At 34.2% G+C, this 23,776-nt stretch overlaps 1 protein-coding gene across 1 annotated transcript in view; it reads left to right on the top strand.

The window, feature by feature from the left end:
• The window catches only part of COL11A1 (collagen type XI alpha 1 chain), a 235,940-nt gene that overhangs the window by 108,670 nt on the left and 103,494 nt on the right, over positions 1–23,776 (top strand). Inside the window, exons 21-31 of the mRNA XM_004385738.2 lie at positions 187–240; positions 678–722; positions 980–1,033; positions 1,491–1,535; positions 6,073–6,126; positions 7,287–7,331; positions 8,473–8,526; positions 8,607–8,651; positions 14,117–14,170; positions 15,893–16,000; positions 20,254–20,307. Coding sequence (XP_004385795.1) covers positions 187–240; positions 678–722; positions 980–1,033; positions 1,491–1,535; positions 6,073–6,126; positions 7,287–7,331; positions 8,473–8,526; positions 8,607–8,651; positions 14,117–14,170; positions 15,893–16,000; positions 20,254–20,307 — 612 coding nt within the window. The remainder of the gene's footprint in view (positions 1–186; positions 241–677; positions 723–979; positions 1,034–1,490; positions 1,536–6,072; positions 6,127–7,286; positions 7,332–8,472; positions 8,527–8,606; positions 8,652–14,116; positions 14,171–15,892; positions 16,001–20,253; positions 20,308–23,776) is intronic.

The raw sequence follows: 23,776 nt of genomic DNA, 5'->3' as shown, positions 1-23,776 counted from the left end.
ATTTATATATAAATTTATGGAATCAGAGATACACAGTTTCTCTACTAAAAACTCACAGTTATCCATTCTGGCTTCTGGATTGGTATGAACACTTGATATTTATGTTAGATAAAAATGGTATTTTAAACACCACTTTCTATGGAAGAGTTGTGCTTGGAAGCCTTTTTCTTTTTTCCCCCCTTCTAGGGTCCACGAGGTTTGCTGGGACCAAGGGGAACGCCAGGACCTACAGGGCAGCCTGTATGTATTGGTGAAAACATTTAGAATTTTCTATGGGAAATATGTTTACAGACTGTATAAACTCTGAAGGTCATGAAAGCTTCAGTAGACAGTCAAATGTTTACTGCTTTATTATATTCTAAGATCTAATGTTCATGATGCTGCCTATCAGTTTCCGTGATCTTTCCTCACCCCACCCTTCTTCTTTTTTTTTTTTTTTAACCTCCTTTTTGATTTATTTATTTCGTCTTCATGCCAGTTTCCCAACACTCAGTAGAAAATGCTACTGAAATGGATTAGGAGAGCATAGGCCTTATCTTTTACCTGTTTTCCATTAAATACTAAAATGATTTTAAGTCATCCTAGGCTAGTGGGTATCATGCTATTAGGTTAGCATTTTTCACTTTTTACTGTAGCATCTAAACTTATCTATACATATTTTTTTTTCTTTATTGAAGGGTATCCCAGGTGTAGATGGTCCCCAAGGTCCAAAAGGGAACATGGTATGTAGAAAACATCCATAAAATAACTTATCTTTGTAATCTGAGCTTTAACAAACCATTTCTGTTGCTGAATCTAAAGTAAAGATTTCTTATAATATTTTGCTAAGTAGTTTTTGCTATCATTAATAATTTGCAAGAATTTTCCAGTTTCTCTAGAGGGAAAATTGATTTGAGGGCTATTCTTCAATTTAGAAAAAAAAAAAAAAACCTATTATGCAAAACAACCCTATTAAAGACTCTATGTTTTCCTATGGCAGGGTCCTCAAGGGGAGCCTGGACCACCAGGTCAGCAAGGAAATCCTGGACCTCAAGTAAGTCTAAGTGACTGCAGCTCCTTTGAGATAATGGGATAAGATGGTATCTTTTTACAGGAAAATTGACAGCCTGAGAATTTTCTATATAAACCTACAAATATTTAAAACGTGATTGTAGGAAGATTTTTTTTTTTAATTTAAATACACTTGCAGAGGCCCCTTTTTTCCAAGAGAAAAATGAGTCATTCAGTGTTCATGGAATGCCAGCAGGAACAGCCACACCTTCAGGAGGGTTCTGAATAGGATCACGTTACAGTCCCATTGCCAAAAGAGTAGCTTGTGCAAAACTTCTCATGCTGTCGCGCTGTTTCAAAACTTTCGGGGGGTGAGGGAAAATATATTTATATATATATCCTCATAATTCATTTACTGCAAAACAAAAGTCTAATTGCTATTTAAAAGCATATTCTTGTGATGTGATTCCTGACCTGTGAAATAAATTCTTTTAAAATAGGGTCTTCCTGGTCCACAAGGTCCGATTGGTCCTCCTGGTGAAAAAGTAAGTTACTCTGTTGTTTGAGTGAAGTCTGGTGAACAAATTTGGGATAACAGCCATAGGCAGGTGTAAGGCCTGCCTTCTGTTTTGGTAAGATAACTAGATGGCTCAGCACATAAGGAATTAATCTGGAGTTAAACCATGAGAGTACAGTGTTGGAGAATTCATTCATTCATTTCTGAATTGTGAATGATAAAATGTTGCAGAGCTTCCATTTGCACAGCTTCCAAATGTGACATTCTCAGCTATATTAATTTCAGAAACATATTAGTATGAGTGAATGTTTTCTCTTTACTTTGGTTCTCCTTTTCATTCTTGTTATTTTAAAAAAATGTAATTAGGTTTGCTTGTGACAAAGGATTTTTAGCAAGATCTGATTAAGGGAAAATTGTGAAGTTGTCATTACCACCATTACTCATGTATAAATGGAAAATGATGTTCTTGTTAATAACTCAGTGTCTGAATCAAAACAAGAACAAATTTTTAATTAAAGAGATGTCTTTTTCCCTGATCTCCTCTGCCAAGTTCCCCAAGAAATATTTCTTGTCCCTGTAGTCACAATGCAATTGTTAGCTGATTCTTTCTAACATCTTTTTAAATTTCTTATTTTTGATGATTTTTATGAACGTATTTTTTTTAATTAATAGCTTTAGTGAGGTATAATTTGCATATCATAAAAATTCATTTGATGTGTACAACTCAATAATTTTTAGTACATTTATAGTGTTGTAAAACCTTCACCACAATCTAATTTTAGAACATTTACAGCACCCCAGAAAGAAACATCATGTCAATTTATAGTCACTCCCCTTTTCCACCCCCAGACCTAGACAACCATAGATCCGCTTTCTGTCATTATAGGTTTGCGTTTTATGAACATTTCATATGAATGAAATCATATAATATGTGGCTTTCGCGTCTGGCTTCTTTCATTTTACGTAATGTTTTTGAGGTTTATTTGTGTTCCAACATATATCAGTACTTTGTTCCTTTTTATTGCTGAATAGTATTCCTTTGATTGGATATACTACATTTTGTTCTTCTGTTCTCCAGTTGACAAGACATGTGGGTTGTTTCCACTTTTTGGCTATTATTAATAGTGCTGACATGAATATTTGCATATAAGTCTTAGTGTAGACATGTAGAAGTGGAATTTCTGGGTCATATGATACATTTATGTTTAACATTTTGAGAAGCTCTCAAATTGTTTTCAAAAGTGGTTGTTCCATTTTTCCTTCCCACCAGCAATGCATGAGGTTTCAGTTTCCCCACCGCTTCACCACTACTTGTTATTGCCTCTCTTTTTAATTATGGTCTTTCTTGTTTGCGTGAAGTTGGTAGCTCATTGTGGTTTTAATTTTCATGTCCTTAATAACTAATGATGTTCACCATCTTCGCATGTACTTGTTGGCCATTGCTGTGTTTTATTTGGTCAAATATCTGCTCATATCTGTTGGCCATTTTTTAATTGAGTTTTTTATCTTTTTACTATTGAGGAGTAAGAGTTGAACATACAAGATTTAAGTGGTCTTTAAAGTACTTTTTTCTGTGTATGCTTTCTATATGGTTGCCTACATGGGAGTACTATTGGAAAATGGCCCATGTATTTAGGATGTTAGGCCCCAAACGTCATTTTCAAACTTTACTTTGGATCAGAGATTCTGATCTGGGCCACTCTTATATTTTGGTTCAGCCTGTTATACACGTACTATATTTACTGTAAATTGAACTGGAAGGATGTCACTATAAAACTTCTAGCATGATTTTATCATTTATGCGCTGAGCTCCTAAGAGGAATGTGCTCTTAAAGGAAATTGGCATATCTGCATTCCTTTTGTTGAGGCAAAGGTAAAACACAGGATCTAGTTCATTTCACTTCTAATGGTAAGAACAGAGCTGTCTTAAGTACATGCTGCCTCTGTCTCACCTCTGAACTTTTTACATATCCAGTCAAAGGTACAAAGACAATTTCTTTTAACCAGAATTAGAAAGAACTCAAGGCACGACGAAGACTTGTTTTGTTTATATTGCATCTGTAGTAATGTATATTTTATATTGCATCTCCAGTATTGTTAATTCTATATTGCATCAATATTACCTTTTTTTCTTTTTAGTATACTGTTATCTGTTTATTCTGGCTCAGCAGCCTTATTGCCAAAACTTTAGTGAATAATAAATTTTTAGTTGAATCATACTGCTACCTTACACTTAAGAGAATTAACTAAGGCTATATATTTCTAATTTCTAAAAACTTTGATATTTTTGCAAAGTTATTATTGCCTGTGCTTTTATTACATTGGCTATAAAAATACTTTATAAAGTTTGACTATATTGTTTTCTCTGACATTTTGATGATAATATACTGAATATTTCCTTTTATTTATGAGTTTAGAATTTATATCACAGATCAATTACTTTAAAGAAAACAAATGGTATTGTATTCCTCAATGAGCTCAGTATAAAATAGCAAGACACAAAATAATTATTAGTTTAAGAGAGGAGCTTTGGAAACATGGATAAGGACCTGAGTTCAGATTCCCACTGGCTAATTTAACCAAATACTGTGAGGATGATGTTTCAAAGAACTAACACTTAAAGTGGGTAACATATAAATCACTAGCATAGTGCATATAAGCACTCAATACATTTTAATTACTTTATTAAAATCTGAAGTCCCTCAATGGAGCAAAGTATTTGACTACTAACCGAAAGGTTGGTGGTTTGAACTCACCCATAGGTGCCTCAAAAGAAAGGCCTGGTGATCTGCTTCTAAAAGGTCACAGCCTTGAAAATCCTGTGGAGTGCTGTTCTACTCTGACACACATGGGGTCACCCTGAGTTGCAATCCGTTTAACAGCAACTGCTAGGGTTTTTGGTTTACTAAAATCTGAGAAATATGACATTCATTCATTCAAATTTATTTCCTCCCTTGGAAAACAGTAAGCAGTTAGGGAAACAGGCAAAAACTTTCTGCTCTCATAGATCTTTCATTCTAAAAGAGAAGGATTTATTATAACTTGATTTGAAAAATCATTTGGTTTTAATATTTCTCTTCTACCCTCAAATATGTAGCAACAAAAATAATCTATTCAGTATTTTCAGCAAAGTCATTGCCATATAAATATTACACCTGTTGATAATAATAATAAACGGAGTAGTTCTGTGTTCATGCTATATATTTTGTTTTGAAGAAATAAGACCACTCTTTTAAGAGCAAGAGATAATTTAAGTGACAAATATTACCACAAAAACTTTTAGTATTTTATAATAATTGTTACATAATGTTAAACTACTTGACTAAATATTTTTTCAGAGGGATGAAGGGGATTGCAGTTTCTAAATATTTTAAATTAGATACAAATAATCTCAGTTGTAAAGTGTAAATAAACCAAAAACCAAACCCGTTGCTGTTGAGTCAATTCCGACTCATAGCAATCTTATAGGACAGAGTAAAACTGCCCTATAGGATTTCCAAGGAGCGCCTGGTGGATTCGAACTGCCAACCTTTTGGATTCGAACTGCTGACCTTTTGGTTAGGAGCCGTAGCTCTTAACCACTATGCCACCAGAGTTTCCAAAGTATAAATAGTTCAATATAAAGAAGTATAGTGATTTAAGTGAGGCTTTCTCATAAAAACCTGTAATGTCACTCAGTGTAAATACAATGTTTATCCTAAATACTCTCTGAGAACAGAAAACCCAAAAAAATATGTCCATCATCTAGGCTTGCTGATGTATCTTTGCTCTTTCAATTGTTTCTAAATTCTGGGTAATTATTGACAAGTAAACATTAACTGGTTTATTCTCTGAAGATGTAACAATTATTCTCAAGAGAATGATTTTTTCCTCCTCGGAAAGGGCCTATTCCTTGCAATAAAATAGTGACTTTTACCATGTTCCAGATTTAGCAATGGTCAAATTAAATAAGATTTTAAACCTCCTGTGATTATGCCTAGATTAGAGAAATATGTTGAATAACTAGGTATTTTGTCATTATTTAATAGTTTCCTATTAGGTTGTGCTTTTTTTACTTCAGAATATCAGATTTATTTTTCTTCATTTCCTATGTTACACTATAACTTGTATTTCTTAAAATATTTTAATGACTTTTAGTGTTTTATTCATGTTACTTAGTAAGTTTTTGAATTGTCACCTACTATTGATGAAAATATCCAATGCTTACTTCTTTAATTATATAAATCAATTTATTCCAAACTTATATTGTTTCCCTTTTTATCATCTAAGTTTGAGCTTATTGTGGTAATCAAAAACTAATCTATTAATTTAAAAAAGACACGTTTAGAACTGTTAACTTGGACAAAACCTAGCATGTTTTGACATCTATTAAATTTGGTTTTGTTTATGTTCATGCATTATTTGTTCCGGTTAATCTGTTAAAAGGTTATTTAAATGCTTTTTACTTATAGCTAAAAGGCAGTAACTCAAGAATTTTATTAGTTGACTATTCCTACATGTACGAAGTCAGAGTTTTTCGTATTTTCTTTTTTTAAATAAAATATTCTCTTTTTATGTTTGATTAGGGACCACAAGGAAAACCTGGGCTTGCTGGACTTGCTGGTGCTGATGGGCCTCCTGTAAGTAACAATTACCTGGTCATTAAAATGTCTACATCTTTTTTTCAAATATCAATTTTACATGTGTTTTAGGAATAATTAAATGCAGTCATTATTAAAAGCAGATTTAGCTAGTAATTAAACATCGATCTCTTTAAAACTTTTTCATCGTGTCACTTCAATATTGCAAAACATTTAATGAGCTCGCAGTGGCCTTTGGATAAACTCATTCCGGCACTCTAGGCCAGACTTCCCTAGAACCTCATATTTTCCTATTTCCTCATGAACCATCAGCAAACTGATTTCCTAACTTTTCTTTCAGCATGCTCTAAACTTTTCCATCTCTGTGCCTTTCCTATGTCCTTTGTTTCAGAGAACATTTTACCATCGTCTCTTTTTCAAACTACACGTTTTTTACGAGTCCGGGTAAATCTTCTCATCGTTCATAAATCTCCTCAGACATCTTTCATGGTAATTCCTCAGCCTGCAGGGATTTCCTCCTTCTCTGGAAAAATGGAACCCATTAATATTTAAAGCATTCTTCAGGTAGTCATAAATAATACAATTATTAAATACCCACAGTTGTTTTTAAAAATTTTATTGATTTTTTTTTTTTGCTTCAAACCATTTTATCAGATTTTTGAGGGCCAGGGTACAGGAATTCTCATCTGCCTCTACTTATTTTCGTTGAGTGTAATTGTGGTATAGCTGTACATTTCTACTTACTGAATCTCAATAACTTGATTATTAACATTATTAGTATTTATGATCTTGCTATATTTTCAGATGTCCCATTCACACAGCTGTCTTTTGAAGAGGCATGTATGATCATTAGATCAATATGCAAAATAGAAGTCAATTTAAATATACTCATGTAAGACCCTATTTGAGGCTGGGGTTACATTGTTAATGCACAGTAATGCATATTGATTTATTTGCTTTTCCCAAGTTCTGTCATATTTGATGAACTTACATCTATCGAATATGAGATTATTATATTTCCTTCCAAGGGCCACAGCTTCCAATGCTATTTACAACCATATACATTGATGCAATAAGTTTCAATCATTTTTAAAACACAAAGAGTAAGATCTCAATAGATTTGAAAAAAAAATTTCATAGTGTTATAAATGCTACCATTAATATTGCACCTAACCAGTATGTATTTTTGCTAAACATAGGGTCACCCTGGAAAAGAAGGCCAGTCTGGAGAAAAGGGTGCTCTGGTATGTTACAGCGTATCTCTTTACACGTGCTACTAGTTTATTGCCAAGACACAACGCTTTAATTTGGTCATCTCTATATTCTTCTCAGTTTATTTAGGGCATGAGTATTAGAAAATAAGTACCAGAAAATAGTCCATCTTTACTTGTAAATATTTGTTTACTTTCTAAAGAATTTTTGCTAATTTTAAATATAGTATCTCTATAGTTATTTTTTCTTTAGTGTATAAGAAATAGGTGGGTCTTAGATTACTTTTAATTCTGTATTAGCAGTTTTATACATTAGACTGTTTTTTAAAAATATTTTTATGGCCAGGGCTAGATGCACATTCTCATATGTAGTGTATGTGGAATGAGTGAACATTTATGATAACAATGAAATAGAACAAGAATTACTGAGTGTCAGTTAAAATGTGTATGTTACCCCAGTTTTATCTTCACTTATTTCTGGTAATCTTTAACTAAGAGGAACATACATTTAATAGCCACGATTACCAATATGTCTAAATAAAATACCAAAATAAAAACTTATTCAATGCTGATACTGTTTTCAGTTGAAACAACAGGGTAAGATCATTTTTGTTTAGAGTTGCTAGTTTTACATACTTATTAAAATAGTACTAAAGTTCTCAGCATTACTGTAGAAACTAGAAATTATATTCTATATATTTATTTCTTTAGGTAAATGAGTGAAATAAAGCCAAGTGTGGAAAATATATAATTTTGATCATATTCTTAATGATGTGAACGCTATGAATTTATACAAGGTTTCTATGAAAAATTACTGAACCTAATGTTTATGATTATTGATTGTAGACATTGAGCACTCTATGTTTAGTTTTAGAAAATTAGATAGTAGTTATCTGATGGTTTACATTATATTATATAGTTTTAACATTTACCTTATTGCCCATTTAAGGTATCTTATTTTGAACATGAATACATAATAAGTTTCAATTGGGTAGTACTGGTCAGATATTTTGTTTCCTATATCTAGAAACGATAAACTACCCAAGAAATCTTTACCAAATATTAATAGTAGAAATATACCATGTTCTTATAGATTATTTAGTAAACTTACACTATGTGAATGAGTAACATTTTCAATGTAATTTACATATAAACTGCAATGGGTATTTTTCAGGGTCCTCCTGGTCCACAGGGCCCTCTTGGTTACCCTGGTCCTCGAGGAGTAAAGGTAAATGTTAACTTTTTTCACATTTTTTAAGGTCAGTGTGAAATGTTATAGTCATTAAATCCTTCTATTTTATTCCTCAGGGAGCAGATGGTGTCAGAGGTCTCAAAGGCTCTAAAGGTGAAAAGGTAAAATATAAACATCTAGGTGATTTTAATTTGCTATACATCTATTATAATTAAAATTTAAATTTATTCAACAGATACCTTATTTATCAAACACATACTGAGTGATTACTACATACCAGACAATGCTAGTCTAACTTTGTGTCACATATCCTAGAAACTTTTTTTTTTAAATAATGTCCTGTATCGTGGGGTGAGGGCTGAATTATAGAACAAAAGTGAGAGTATGTCATGAACAGATTTAGTCTTGCATCCCTTTTTTTCTTACATGTGTTTAGCTTATGTAAGTCATAGCGTTGGCCTCATGAATGATTTGATAGAGGAGATGAACAATATTTAGATGTATGCATATCAGAGGAATATTTATTCCCTTTTTTTTTTACTGAAATCCCCCCAAATTCATAACTTGAAATGCAGTGCAAAGCATGAAACTTAGAACTTCAATTGGGGGATGAAGAAGTCTTCCAATGTGGTATTGCATGTAAAGCAAAAGAATTAATAAGAAGGAAATAAGGGTTAAAACCAGGCAGAGCTCTAAAAGAATGTCTTATACTCTGAATAAATATGGCATATTTTATAGGGTAGCTTATAGTTTAATTGCCATTGAATGAAGAACATGAAATTCAGATGTCTTCATAAAAATGTTTAATATGAGCGTAGACCCCCCAAATCCTTCAAAGATTATGTTGAAATGCAAAGAGAATGGCATTACTCAGAATTAGTATTAGATTAATTCTTACTATGAAATTATGTTAAACAATAAAAAGCAAAACAAAAGGTTTATCTTATGAAAAATTTGTAGATCTGGTGAGCTATATATGGAATATTAACTACTGATTTCAAGCATAACTGTTTATTTCTATAGTCCATAATATAATCAAAAGCATCTTAAGTGAGTTTGGTACCAATAAGGAATGAAAAACAAAATGGGATGGATTTATTATATCCATTATAATTTATTTTTTCTGGGAAAAAACACGTAAACTACTGTGACACCATAAAGGTATGCAGCTGTATTTTCAGTTCTACTGTATGAAACATCAGTGGTGCATTTTGAATTAATTTAGCTACTTTGCTAATAATCCCAGTTCTTTCTGATCATCACAGATGAACTTCAGGGTAGATAGTGGCTTGCTGAATTGACAGCTGATCTCAGTGATGGTTCAGAGGTATTGAACTTGTAATCATTTGCAGGTTGCCTGTGCTAAAAAGTATTGTTTTAGGTTGGATTTTTTGTTAAGATGTTTAAGTATCTTGTTTGCTCCAGAGTTAAAGCCCACTAAGGATTTCTCTTTTTTTTTTTTTTTTTCGGGGTTGTGGGGAGGGATGCATTTACAAAAAGGAATTTAATTGGAGTTGGCATGTTGTGATCGGCTGGAAGGAGGGCTAGTTGCAGAGTGACAATAGTATGTAAAATTACAGTTAACCTTTAAATGGATAAATTACTATTATTATTTATGGAATTTTTTGGTGATGCTGTTTTTTCCCTAATGGAATGGATGCTGAATCATTATTTGTTGGTAGTTTTTTTTTATTATTTGAAAAAATGGGATGCTAATTGTCAGCAGGACATATGAGACCCATGTTCCATGAAACACATCACACACACAGGACATATGAGCCCCATGGTGCATCCCACTTCCTGGCTATACTTGAGTCATAAAATATCTTACTCAACTTTCCAAAAATACATCCAAAATACTAAATAAATAAACATTGCACTTGCTGCACATAATTGTTATCAGTTTGATTTAGAGTGGGCCATACTGGTATCCTGTTCCATGAAGCACACCACATCAGGCGGGACATATCAGTCCCAGGGCCCAGGAAGTGTATCATGAACTGTTTTCACCCCAAAAATTACTCATTTACTCAAATATTTCTGACTATGAGTAATTATACCTTCCCAATAACACAAAGGAAATGGTAAACATACTTGTAAGCCTTATCTCGCTGTACAGAAGCCAGAAGACACAAAAGTTTCACACAATCACTCCTGCAGGAAGCAACCCTCATATGAATAGCTCTCAACACTCAAATGCAGTACAGACCAACTTCCTTGTTTTTTTAGGCAGTTGCATCAGTATCCACAATGACCCCAGACCATATTAAAGTGTCTCAAATGCCTGCTAAATAAACCTCCGGGGGCGGAAAATGTAACACCTGCATATATTTCCCGTGGTCCATGAGAGGGTTAAGGAGAAACATGTGAGGAGAAAACCATGCAGGAAAAAAAAAAAAATTAAAGTATATTGCTTATGTGTAGGAAAGCTTGAGTTTATTTGTTGTCTTGAATTGCATATAGTCTCAGGAGAGATAAGTAGATATAGAAAAAAAGTAAAATTTTAAATTGGGACTCAAAAGTTTTGGATTCTAGTTCTTATCCTAACCAGGTATACAAACAGAAGAGGATGGTTCACTTTCTCTGAGCCTCATTTTAAGTCTGTAAAATAAGAAGATTGTCCAAAAATATCAATAAGGTATTCTTCAGCTATAACTTTTATTCCACCCAGTATACCGATCAAGTAGTATATTACTTATACAAATTTAGAGAAATTCTATATAAATGCTAATGGAAGCTTCTTTTTTTTAATGATAAGAATTTTCCATATTTTCAAACTCTGTGAAGGATCATTAAATCCTCATGAATTTTTAATGCACATTATTTAGTTTATTTTTCTGAGTATGCATTATAATTGACCATTTATCTCATGGGAGATAAAGAAGGAAGTTAAAACTCTTTTTTCCCTTTTATATATAATAACATTACATTGTTAACCAAAGGTGAAATAGCTAGTTGGTACATTGGCTAGGATTAATATTCTCCATTTTTTAAGACTCAGATTTGTTCCTTAGACTTCAAACCACCCAATAAACTCAGTGGTGTAGGTGAATTCCTCTTTTACTTATATATCTTCTAAAACTGTCTCCTTTTTTTTTAAAGACTAATTGAAATCTGATAATATAGAACTGAAAGCTGAGTAACTTGATAGTGTTACTTGTTTTTAAAAAATGCCATTTATTGAGAGGATATACCTAATAAATTTAAGAGTCACCTAATTTCTTTCTTTAATTATGATTGTACTGAAAACAATAGCTTGACAGAAATAGTGTCCGGTTCACTGAGTTCTCTTTCTTAAGAAAATAAATAAATAACCTCTGCCTGAAACAATCCGAAAAATGGTTACTGATTTTTGGATATAGAGTGAAGTATTCTTTAAACTAAAGTTGGCAACTGTGTAATTACCTTTCTCACAAGGGAGAAGGTAATGAAGACAATAGTCAATAGGAAGTTAAGTGGTCATTTTCAGCTGTTAAAGCTCTACCATTGCCCGATTACTCAGTACGGAGAGAATCCTACTCCCTACAAGGCCTCTTTACTCAGAGACTTTTGGAATATGCTTGTTTGTCTTGACGAAAATTTCTTGGCTTGTCAGAATCATTAGGGGTAGGCAAGATATGAGTTTGGATCCCTTTTTCAGGTTTAGGCTTCACACTTCATAATTACAGGTACTTTCCGGACCTTAACAAACTCACGCTGAGGAATGAATGATTTACAAATGTTCGTTTTGTAAAAGTTTGTTGAATAACATGGTTATCGAGGGTCAAAAATGTACTAGGCACTGGAGATACAGAGGGGCGGGCTCGCAGTGCAGTGGTTAAAGCACTCGGCTGCTAACCGAAAGGTTGGCAGTTCAAACCCACCAGCCACTCTGCAGGAGGAAGATGTGGCAGTCTGCTGCCGTAGAAGATTTATAGCCTTGGAAACCCCGTGAGTTAGTTATACTCTGTCCTGTAGGGTCACTATGAGTCAGAATCAACTCAATGGCAACGGTTTGGAGATACAGAAGTTAATTAGGCATGACCCTTTCCTTCTACATTTAGTAGGAAAAAAAAAAAGAGAACTATGATCTACTAGGATCCCTGGTGGCGCAGTGGTTAAGAGCTTGGCTGCTAACTAAAAGGTTGGCAGTTTGAATCCACGATCCACGAGCTGCTCCTTGGAAACCCTAGGGGGCAGTTCTGCTCTGTCCTATGAGTCAGAATCAACCGCAATGGGTTAATGACCTACTAAGTGCAGGATGGCACCTTGTTTCAATAATAAATATTTAATGGGACCAAATACAATGGAGAATTTAATTTTAGGAGGAGAAGACTAAAGTCAGGCAGAACTTTACAGCACAATTATGAGCTGAATCATAAAAGAAGAGTCAAGTCTCTCCAGGTGGACAAAGATGGAAAGGGTTTGCTGATTGTGGGTGAGTGGGTGGAGTAACCGACACAAGAGATACCAATATAAATACAAGTAATTCAGTTTGCTAGAACTCAATCGTAGGGTCTTGGATGGGAAGTTAGAGTCAAACTTCATTAGAAAAGATAAGACTGCTGAGATTAACTAGGGCTAGACCATGAGGGTCCTTCCAGCTATCGTTAGCAATTGGGAACTATTGAAATACTTGAAAGTAAAAGCTGATGTGTGATCAGTTTCATATTTTAGAGTGGTCATTCTGGTAGAAGGGTATGGAAGTAATGGGCCCATCATTTCTAGGTCTGTTCTCATACTCAGCCTGAAATGTTCTTTCCTCAAACTCTGCAAGTCATATATCCATTCACCAACTACCAAATGAAATACCAACTCTCCCATCACACCTTCTCTCATTCACTTCTTGCCTCACATGCTTCAGACAAAATCATCATCATCATCATCTCTTTCTTCTCTGAATACCCATTCCACTTAATTAGTACAAATGTTCTACCTTCAGTTCTAATTGGTAAAACAAAAATCTCAAAACTCTTTCCAGTACTTTGAACAGACTAATTGCTCAGTTAATGCTATTCCATACATGAATAATCAGTCCTTAGAAATTTAATTTTTTCTGGAAACTAAGATAAAGTTCTTGCTAACTGGTGCCTCATTTCCAACATCACTGTTCTGTGCATATGATATCATGATGGAAAATGTCTATTTACTTATAAAGGGTAATATCTGATTTGCTTATTCTTCATCTGAAAAGAGATTACAATATAGAGTACTTGAGCTAATAAAATGTATGTAAAATGCATGATATAAAATTTTTAGGTATAAATTAGTAAATTAAGGGTAAAAATATTAGTAACCGAAAGCATGTGTAAAATTAAAATGATAATTATTTACATATTAATTTTATTTATTTGTTCAAATATATAACATACATGTTATTGTAAAAGAATGGCTATTTCCACCATAAGATGAAGAATATTTAATGAACCCATTTATGAAAAATTTCCTAGAATAACTTATAGCTAATAATTGAGAAAAAATGGGGGGATGCTGTGATAAGGGTATGAGGGGAAGGTTGGAGTAAGGGGTAAGAGGTTTCACAACTAGGATTCACATTTCTCATAACAATTTTCCTAAATTATCTGTGCTCATATTTTATAGAGCCAGATTTTAGACTGATTGTCTACTCTATTACTATATTTTTTAGGGTGAAGATGGTTTTCCAGGATTCAAAGGTGACATGGGTCTTAAAGGTGACAGAGTAAGTAAAAAGCAAATTTGCACTAATTCATGCATAAATCAGTATATGTATATATTCTTCTCTTATCTTTAAATACAGCAAGCAAAGGATAAATAAAATGTTTATACAGCCAGAGAGTTTGCTCACCTAGGTTTTTATATGAATATTAGGAGTTTATTTTTGTGGAGATTATGTATTGTCAGTTGTCTTTTAGATTTTATATTAAATTTGTCTTTTAAATTTTATATTACATTTCCACATGTCCCATTTTAGATAGATACAGGTGCATGATGTTTACTGATACAATTGTAGAAAATGATGCAATTAAAAGAAGTAATTTGATAGGTTTGTTTTAAATTTTGTCATATGTAATGAGCTATGCATAATTAGCTATACTGACTGGAAACTATATGTTTGCAACTTTCATGGATTTTCATTATATGATGGTCTTGAATTTTTGAGTGTAATAATAGTATATTTCTTTTCTGATGAAAGGTATCTATAAAACTAAGAAAAATATGAGTTGTCTAAAGCAAAGTAAACATTTTATTGGGAATAGTTATTCCCAATAAATAATAACCAAAACCAAATTCTGACTCACAATAGTACCTAATAAATCTAAGAAAAAAAAAAAAGACAATACTTCAGAATATCTTTGTTTCCCTAAAATGCACATTAAGTCTGCACACAGTATCAGAACAATAATTTACATATTCTGGTATCTGAGCAACTGGACCAATAAGCAACATCATAACAAGCAAGAAAATATTGAAATTGTCAAGGATTTTTTACTTGTATCCATAAACAATGCCCATGGAAGCAGCAGTCAGGAGATCAAACAACATATTGCCTTGGGCAAATCTGCTGCAAAATACCTCTTTAAAGTGTTAAAAAGCAAAGATGTCACTTTGAGGACTAAGGTGTGCCTAACCCAAGCCATGGTATTTGTAATTGCCTCATATGCATGCAAAAGCTGGACAATGAATAAGGAAGACCGAAGAAGAATTGATGATTTGAATTATGGTGTTGGCGAAGAATATTTAGTATACTAAGGACTACCAAAAGAATGAACAAATCTTTCTTGGAAGAAGTACAGCCAGAATGCTCCTTAGCAGTGAGGATAGTGAGACTTCGTCTCACATACTTTGGACATGTTATCAGGAGGGGTAGTTCCTGGAGGAGGACATCATGCTTGGTAAAGTAGAGGATCAGCAAAAAAGAGAAAGACCCTCAACGAGATGGACTGACAACAGTGGGTGCAACAATGGGGTCAAGCATAACAACAATTGTGAGGATGGTTTAGGACCGGGCAGTGTTTCATTCTGTTGTACATAGGGTTGCTATGAGTCGGAACGGCATCTAACAATAATAACAGCAACAATACCTTGAAGTCTAAAATAGAGACTTTTTTCTTGTCTTCCAAACACTGATTTCCAAAGATACTATCTAATCTTGATTCTTATTTTTATCTGTCTCTATGCAACACAGATACATTAAAAACAATTTAATTTGATACATGGTAGCATCTGGCTTCTGTAGGTTTTCAAAATGTCAGACTGTATTCAGTTGTTTAGTCAGTAAGGAAATGATTGATGAAGTCAAACACTTTTAAGTTCCTGTCATAAAAAGAATGAGTAAACAAACCAGGAGTTGAAGAATGTGACTTTTTGATAAACTCTAATCTCTGCCACTCGGTCTCCAAATATGTTATAAACTACAGAATATTGGTACTCCGTGTTTCAGGGAGAAGTCGGTCAAGTAGGTCCAAGAGGAGAAGATGGCCCTGAAGGCCCCAAAGGTCGAGCAGGTCCAACTGGAGACCCTGGTCCTTCTGGTCAAGCTGGAGAGAAGGTTAGTAAATAACTGTAAATTCACAGGTCCTGTTGAAGATGATGCTTTTTTGTCATTTTTAAATATATTAATCACCCATGTCAGAAATCTAGAGATTTCTATCAAATTTGAAGCATTTCCATGTAGTTTTCTTATTTTCTAGCCCCCTCTGCTCTCCTTGTCCACACAGGATCAGCCGCTTAAAGCTCTTCCATGTTAAACTGCTAATCAGTTGCCACCTAGTTGATCCAGACTCACGGCAATCCCATGTGTGTCAGAGTAGAACTGCACTATAGGATTTTCAATCGCTAATTTTTTGGAAGTAGGTCTGCAGGCTTTTCTTCCTAGACACCTCTGGGTAGACTTGAACCACCAGCCTTTCAGTTAGCAGCTGAATGTTTTAACTGTTTGTACTACCCATGGGCTATTCCATGTTAGATGTTGAGAATTTGAGTGTGATTATAGATAGATAAAAGAATCAATAAAAGATGGTCTATTTATTGGTTTGTAACAAACACAATCATACTTTACCCTTCAAACCATCATGTTTATTTTCTACTTTTTTCCGCATAAACATATGTTTCCACAGAAGAAATGTTTTTAAAAATAATGTTTAGCTCCAACTCCAAGAGTTTTTTTTTTTTGTTTGTTTGTTTGGGGTTGACCCAAGCATCAATATATTTAAAAACATTCTAATGTTGGTTAGATTGAGAGCCACTGGGCTACATGTATTGTGTCTATAAAAATGGCATGAGAGCAGTGTCTGACCTCCTCTAAATTCACCAGGGGGAAGGAAAGGCTGATTCCTATGAGGTGGAGGTCAGACATGCCTCCTCTCTCCACCATCTTTACCAATTCTAATACCAACCGTCCCTCCCATGGCACTCTACTTCTCTGCTGGGTTTGATAATTCATTGCAATGGCCACACAGAACTCACAGACCATACTCATGATTATGGGGTTTATTAGGGAAGTAACAGATTATAATTCAGGTTCAAGAACACTCAGAATACAATTCTTCCATCAGAATAGGCTCTTCCCAGCCATGCTCACAGGCACGCCTCTCCATGGCCCTTGGCCTCCGCCCGAAAGCACTCAGCTTTCTCTCTCTGTGAACCAGAAATCCCACCACACCATTTCCTGCTACCAGGTCTCTGCTGCTGAGTCTCTGCCACCACTTCTTGAGTTCTCTCTCTCTCTCCCTCTGTCTCCTGGTTCTAGGAGCTTCTCAGCACAGGGATCCCCGGTCCAAAGGATGTGCTGGCTCCGGGCTGTTCTTCCTTGGTGGTGGTGGGATCGTCTCTTTCCCCCCTCTAGGGTGGCTCATTTGAAGCCTAGTGGGATGGCAAAACTGACCAATCCCTTTGGTGGGCCTCAATTACCCTATCACACAGTCCCGCCCAATCACTTGGGTTGGAGTTACAAGACCACAGCTAGAAAGGCCACAGAAAAGTGATCCATGGAACCACAGTGTCGAAAAATATTATATAACCATTACATGACATTTAAATGCAATATAGGCAACTTTGAAATTATGCCTTAGTTGACTTTCAGTGATGATAAACTTTTTATAGTATACTATGAGGTTAAATTAAATACATAAATAAAATCTAGAAATTTCTATGACAAGGGCTATCCCATTCTGTACAATAAATTAGCAAAATTTAAATAATAAATATCTCTTGGTATAATTCTGGTGATTTCCTATATATATATATATATATATATATCTTTATATCTTTTAACTAAAGTTTCTATGATGAGCATGCCATTATTTTATAAAAGAAAGAAGCACCACACTATTTAAGAAAACTGTAATCACCTGCCCCCCTTACCATTCTGTCTCAAAAGGAAAATATATAGATTGTCACTAGTTGAAAAAAATAAAAACAGTAATTCCTCATGTCATTATGAATCATCTGATGTAGCAATTCTTCTTCTATAGTTTTATACTCCCAATTTCTATTTGTGAATTGATGACTAAATGAATAAGAATTGGCACAAAGCTGGTTCCTAGGAAGCTGCGGTCAAGTATATCTCAGCTTTTCCACTTCTCCATTGTCTCTGATACCAGCTGCTGCGTTCGCCATTGCACTGTATTTATCTCCTGAGTTCAGTAATTCACTGCAGCGCCACACAGAACTCACAGACTATACTTAACGGTTATATGGTTTACTAGGGTAAAGGATACCACTTATAAGTAAGGTACAAACAGGCAGGAATAACAGGAGACAACGCAGGAGTAACTTAGGAGCAACAATAAGAGGTACTTGAACAAGATTTGGAAAGGTCTCCGAAGCGGGGGCCATATCTGTCCGCAGGAAGTTCTCCTTCCAGGATTTTGTCCCTCAGAAAGCTGCTTCCAGCCTTAGTGTTTCTGGCTTTTATGCATCAGTCCACACACTCATTATTGGTTACCTCGTGGACTCCAGACTTGTTCCTACTCATCAATAGATATCCTTAGGTGTGGCCAATGTAGCCCAGCTATTCTAAGGTTTTTTTCACAGAGGCCAGGGACAAAGGCCAAACTGCTTGAGGTAAAGTGATTGACTTTTAACCCCATGATGAACAATGTCATGGTGTTTAGGTGATGGAAAGAAAAGATCAGGGGGAAACCAGGAGCTTGCAAGACCCTTAGATATCTGCATTTAAAGTACTCAATTGCCTGCAGTTTACTGTGATTCCGGGACTTCCTCTCGTCTTATCTCCACTCTATTCTGTATAAATGATCCCACAAACTTTCTGAGGCTTCTAAAGTTTAAAACTACTTCAAGATTCGTAATCTTTTATATTTCATTAGTATTTTTTATTGAAATATTGAAGTTGCATTCCACCATATTGAAAATACAAATAAATTTTCTGTCTGAATTTATTTTAAAACGACTCTGAAAATGAAAAAAAGACTATACATTCTAATGTAGTGATTAATATAGAACAAAAATAACTTTGTGATCATAATTAGGGGATTTCATTAACCTTGAAATCAATGGCATAAAACAAGCTATGATAACATACTGTATCCAAGGGGACATCATTATGCGTACGCTTCTTTGGGCTAGTTTGCATATTTTCCATCTGAAGACTGTTTACCTATACAGTGTTGATCTTGAATCATATAACTCTTTGATTCAAACTATAATAACAAGGTCATAAATTAAGTATGTTCTAAATTTCTTGCTTTGCTTTATCCAGTGAAACAATTATTTTTGCTTATAAAATACTGCTCAACTTTTAAGGCTGCATACAGTAATTTGGATTTTTTGTTTTAACCTATTTTATTTAAATATACTTTGGGAATAAGATACTATGTGTCTGCTAATGTTTAAGATTTTAGTAAATACTATTTTATATATGAAGTCTGTTTTATAAACATCGTAAGGAAAATGAGGCACAGTAAAATTTCACACTCATTTTATTTAGTTTATTCATTTATTAATTGAACTGCATGTTTGTATTCATGCTTTGTTGTGAAATAAATTTCAGAGAATTTTGTTAGTATGGAATTTTTAACTTTTTGGTATTTGCTATACATTGTTGCAATTCATTATAATTTACAACGTGTTTTTAGCACTTTCAAACTGAGGAGTAACTCCATTGCACTGGAACAAAATAGTCACATTTTCAAGTAGTCATATGCAGAAATTAACCCTCCACAAAAACCATCATTATTTAGCTATAGCTGTCAACATTTAGTGTATTTATTAACCTACATTTACCCATATATTTGTGTAAAAGAAGAAATTTTGCCCAAAATTTCGTTCAGAATTTCTTAGTATAGTTATTTAAACTTTACTTATTTTATGAGAAAAATTAAATAACTCAAGATCACTTGCTATATATTCATGTTGTAAGCAATAGCATGACTTTATCAAAAAATTACTGTAGTTGGAATAATAATATCTAAATGTAGTTCCAACTACATAAATAACTAAGCTGTATTTTAATGTTGAAAAAGTTTAGGTGTTTTATTTAGACGTGTTTTAGAGTTCACAAAGAGGGTTCTATGTCCCCAAAGAAGGCACTATAACTTATACAACAGAGGACAAGTCAGCCAACATTATAGCATTAGAAATATGTCTATATTCACCTTTTTTTTTTTTTACTATATAAATGAAGAAATATAATGAAAGTAAAGTATGGTTAAAACTAGTAAATCTTCCTTGTGAGTGTGAGAGTATATGGTTCTAACATCTAGAAAAATGACTAAAATAATTTCTGTTTAAACTTAATTCAACTTAGAATATTTACTTTACTATTATTATTTTTAACTTTAGGGGAAACTTGGTGTTCCAGGCCTACCGGGTTATCCAGGAAGACAAGGTCCAAAGGTAAAAAAATTATCTTGATTTCCGTAATTTATTTATCAACATTTTGGGTGAACTCTCAAAATTAACCACCAGTGGTTCCCTTGTAGTTATAGATGGGAATCTTGAAAATATAATATCACAAAGGATAATCATTAGGACTGTGGGTGCCCCGAGTGGAGGAAAGTCAGAGATCCTAGGTGGTAATGGATTAGAGTACTTTAGGAGACAGGGTCATAAAAGGAGGACGTAGAGTCAGGTACTACATACACTCAGTTGAAATAAGGAGTATTTCACAGATGAACCCTAGTTTATCTAGAAATTTGAAGTGGATGACAGGTATTAAATATTACCTGATTTCATTTCTAGTACCCTAAGGGTCTGAATTACCATTTGATATATTTTTAGAAAATGATTATAATACATCTTCCACCTTATTTATTGACCCTTATTCCTACCGTTTATTAGTTTCCTGTGACTGCCATAACAAATTACCAAAACTTGATGGCTTGAAACAATTTAGAAATTTATTTTATCAGAGTTCTGGAGGCCAGAAGTCTGAAAGCAAGGTGTTGACAGGGCTGTCTTGCCTCTGAAGGCTGTAGGGGAGGACACTTCCTTGTCTCTTCTAGCTTCTTCAGCTCCAGGCATTCCTTGGCTGTGGCTGTATAACTCCAGTCTCTGTCTCTATCTTTACATGGCCTTCTCCTTTGTGGGAGTGTGTTTTTTCCTCTTGTGTTTCTTATAAGGACACTTGTCATTGGTTCTAGGACCTACCCAGGTAATCCTGGATGACCTCATCTCAAGATCCTTAACTTAATTACATCTGCAAAGACTCTTTTACAGAATAAGATCACATTCACGATTCCAGGTATCTGGACATGGACATATCTTTTTGGGCGCCACTATTCAACCCACTACCCATCCAGATCCTATTTTTGACCCTTTTCAATATGCATATCATAATCATAAGGATGTATTTTTTGTTATTTGTTGCCATCTCATGGCTCTGACTCATGGCAACCCCATGTATAACAGGTGTGCCAAGGTCCGAGGTCATCACAGAAGACACAAACTACACACTCTAGCGCATGGTATAACACTTTACTCATATAAAGAAGAGACAGAGCAAAATCAGCTTCAGTTGTGGGCACTGGTCTCCTGTGGCCAACAAGTCCCCCCTCACGGCCAGTGCAGGGCAGATGTTCCATGCACACCCCTCTCATGCCTTGTCAAAGGAGAGACCCTGTTCCCTTCTCACTGGGAACAGATAGAGAAATGGGGTTGGCCAGGTGCCATATGGTACCTGCACATGAGCAAGACTCAGAGAACTTAATCGTGTGCTCAGAAAAGGGAGGAAGGCTTCTCCAGTAAGAAGGGGCCAGGAGAGAGAGAGAGAGAGAGACCCAGTTTCCAGCCTCCTTTTCAGAGAATGATCTGGGCCCAAGGCCTTTGTGTAGGCAGCTTGGACAGGAAACATAGAGGCGGACCATCCTCCCAACAATAACAGAATGAAACATTAGTTGGTCCTGTGCCATTTTCATGACCATTGGTGTGTTTGAGTCCATTGTTCCGGCTATTGAGTCCATCTCATTGAGAGTTTCCCTCATTTCCACTGACCCTCTACCACACATGATGTTTTTTTCTGTTAATCTTTCCAGATGATGTGTCCAAAGTAAGCGAGTCAAAGTCTTGCTATCCTCGCTTCTAAGGAGCATTCTGGTTGCATTTCTTCTAACTCTGATTTGTTCATTCTCTTGGCAGCCCATAGTATATTCAGTATTCTTTACCAGCACCACAGTTCAAATACATCAATTCTTTATCTGACTTCCTTTGTCACTGTCCAGCTTTCACATGCATATGAGGCAATTGAAAAGACAATGGCTTGGGTCAGGTTCACCTTAGACATAAAGGACATCTTTGCTTTTTAAAACTTCAAACAGGTCCTTTGCAGTAAATTTACCCAATGCCATATGTCATTTGATTTCTTGAGTGCTACTTCCATGAACATTGACTGTTGATTCGATTAGAGTGAGATGGCTTTAAACATGCGTGTTTATTTAAGCATACTAAATTTCCTTAAGCTAATCATAAAACGTTTTGAAGACTGCACTTATGCATTGACTAGTTATCTTAAGGTGGTTAAACGAATTAATATATAAATGCTGGTTATTCATATTAGGATAGTTAATACCATTCTTTTCATTATACATACATGAGATTATCCATGGATGGATGCATCAGTTGATCAATCCATCCAGTCGATCCATCGATCCATCCTTCAACCCATCCATCCATCTATCCATCTATCCATCCATCCATCCATCCATCCATCCATCTATCTATCTATCTATCTATCCAAGTTTGACACATTCAGGCATGACAGGTATAGTAGATAAGCTCTACTCTTAGTTTATATAATATCACCAAAAGTATACTTAATACATTTCACAGATAATCAATGGGGTATAAAAAATGTCCTACCTTCTGACAAATGTGAAGTGTACTGTACTTATATTTACTCATCATTTGATGATACTGTATTAGTCTTATTTAATTTTGTCTTATAATTTTTAAATTGATTTTCCAGTAATATCCCTTGTGTAGTGGAAGGTAAATATGTTTTGAGCACTTGCAAAATAAGATCATGTTGTTTATGATTTAAAAATAATGTAAGAATCATTTAAATTTTTATGGCTACATTCTGAACACTAATTAGAAAAGTTTACCTTCTAAATATTATCTTTAATATGCTGTACTGTCTCCCAGTTAACTTTTCTTTTAAACTTCAAGCATTTTCACAAATACTTTAAGTAAAAGAAGCCAGTCACTGCTAGACTGAAGACCTTATGCTATCCTTAGGTTATTTTACGAATTCTTGATCTACTTACTAATTTGAATTGCAGCTGTAGCGGTGTTTTGTTTTGATTTAAAAACATAGAAAACTGTTATAATATTACTTGAACAAGCCCAATTTTCTTTTATGAGTTTATTTTATATTCTGGTCTTTTTCTATTTTTCCTAAACTCTCTGATCAGTAATCTTTGAGTTTTGTTTATCAACAAAATGCAACAGAATGACTGAAGAGAAATGTTTCTTCCTGGAGGAATCAAGCATTTTCCTTACCCTTTAACATGAATATCTGAAATTTTTGTTTCTATTTATTTTTTATATTGCCTTTTTCATAACTTTTCTGTTATCAAAAAACTTTTAGGTTTCTCAGTTCTAAAACAAAAAAAATTACCGACATATCAAAGATCAGAGATAGCTCTACATTTTTTCCTATGTGGATGCCTATGAATTTTGAATATATTTAAATATTTATTGTACTAAAAGTGAAATCTGGCTACTAATCTCTTTGAAGCAGTTTAAGGACTACAATCAGATGCTATATTTTATTCACTATTATCTTAGTGATAATATAAGCCATAATGGATATTCAAAAGAAATACCACCAATGTATTATAAAATGATAGATGTTTAAAAAATAAAA

This window comes from Trichechus manatus, unplaced genomic scaffold, assembly GCF_000243295.1.
Source record: "Trichechus manatus latirostris isolate Lorelei unplaced genomic scaffold, TriManLat1.0 scaffold00144, whole genome shotgun sequence".
NCBI classification, from domain to species: domain Eukaryota; kingdom Metazoa; phylum Chordata; class Mammalia; order Sirenia; family Trichechidae; genus Trichechus; species Trichechus manatus.
This window is presented reverse-complemented; position numbering and strand designations above follow the sequence as displayed.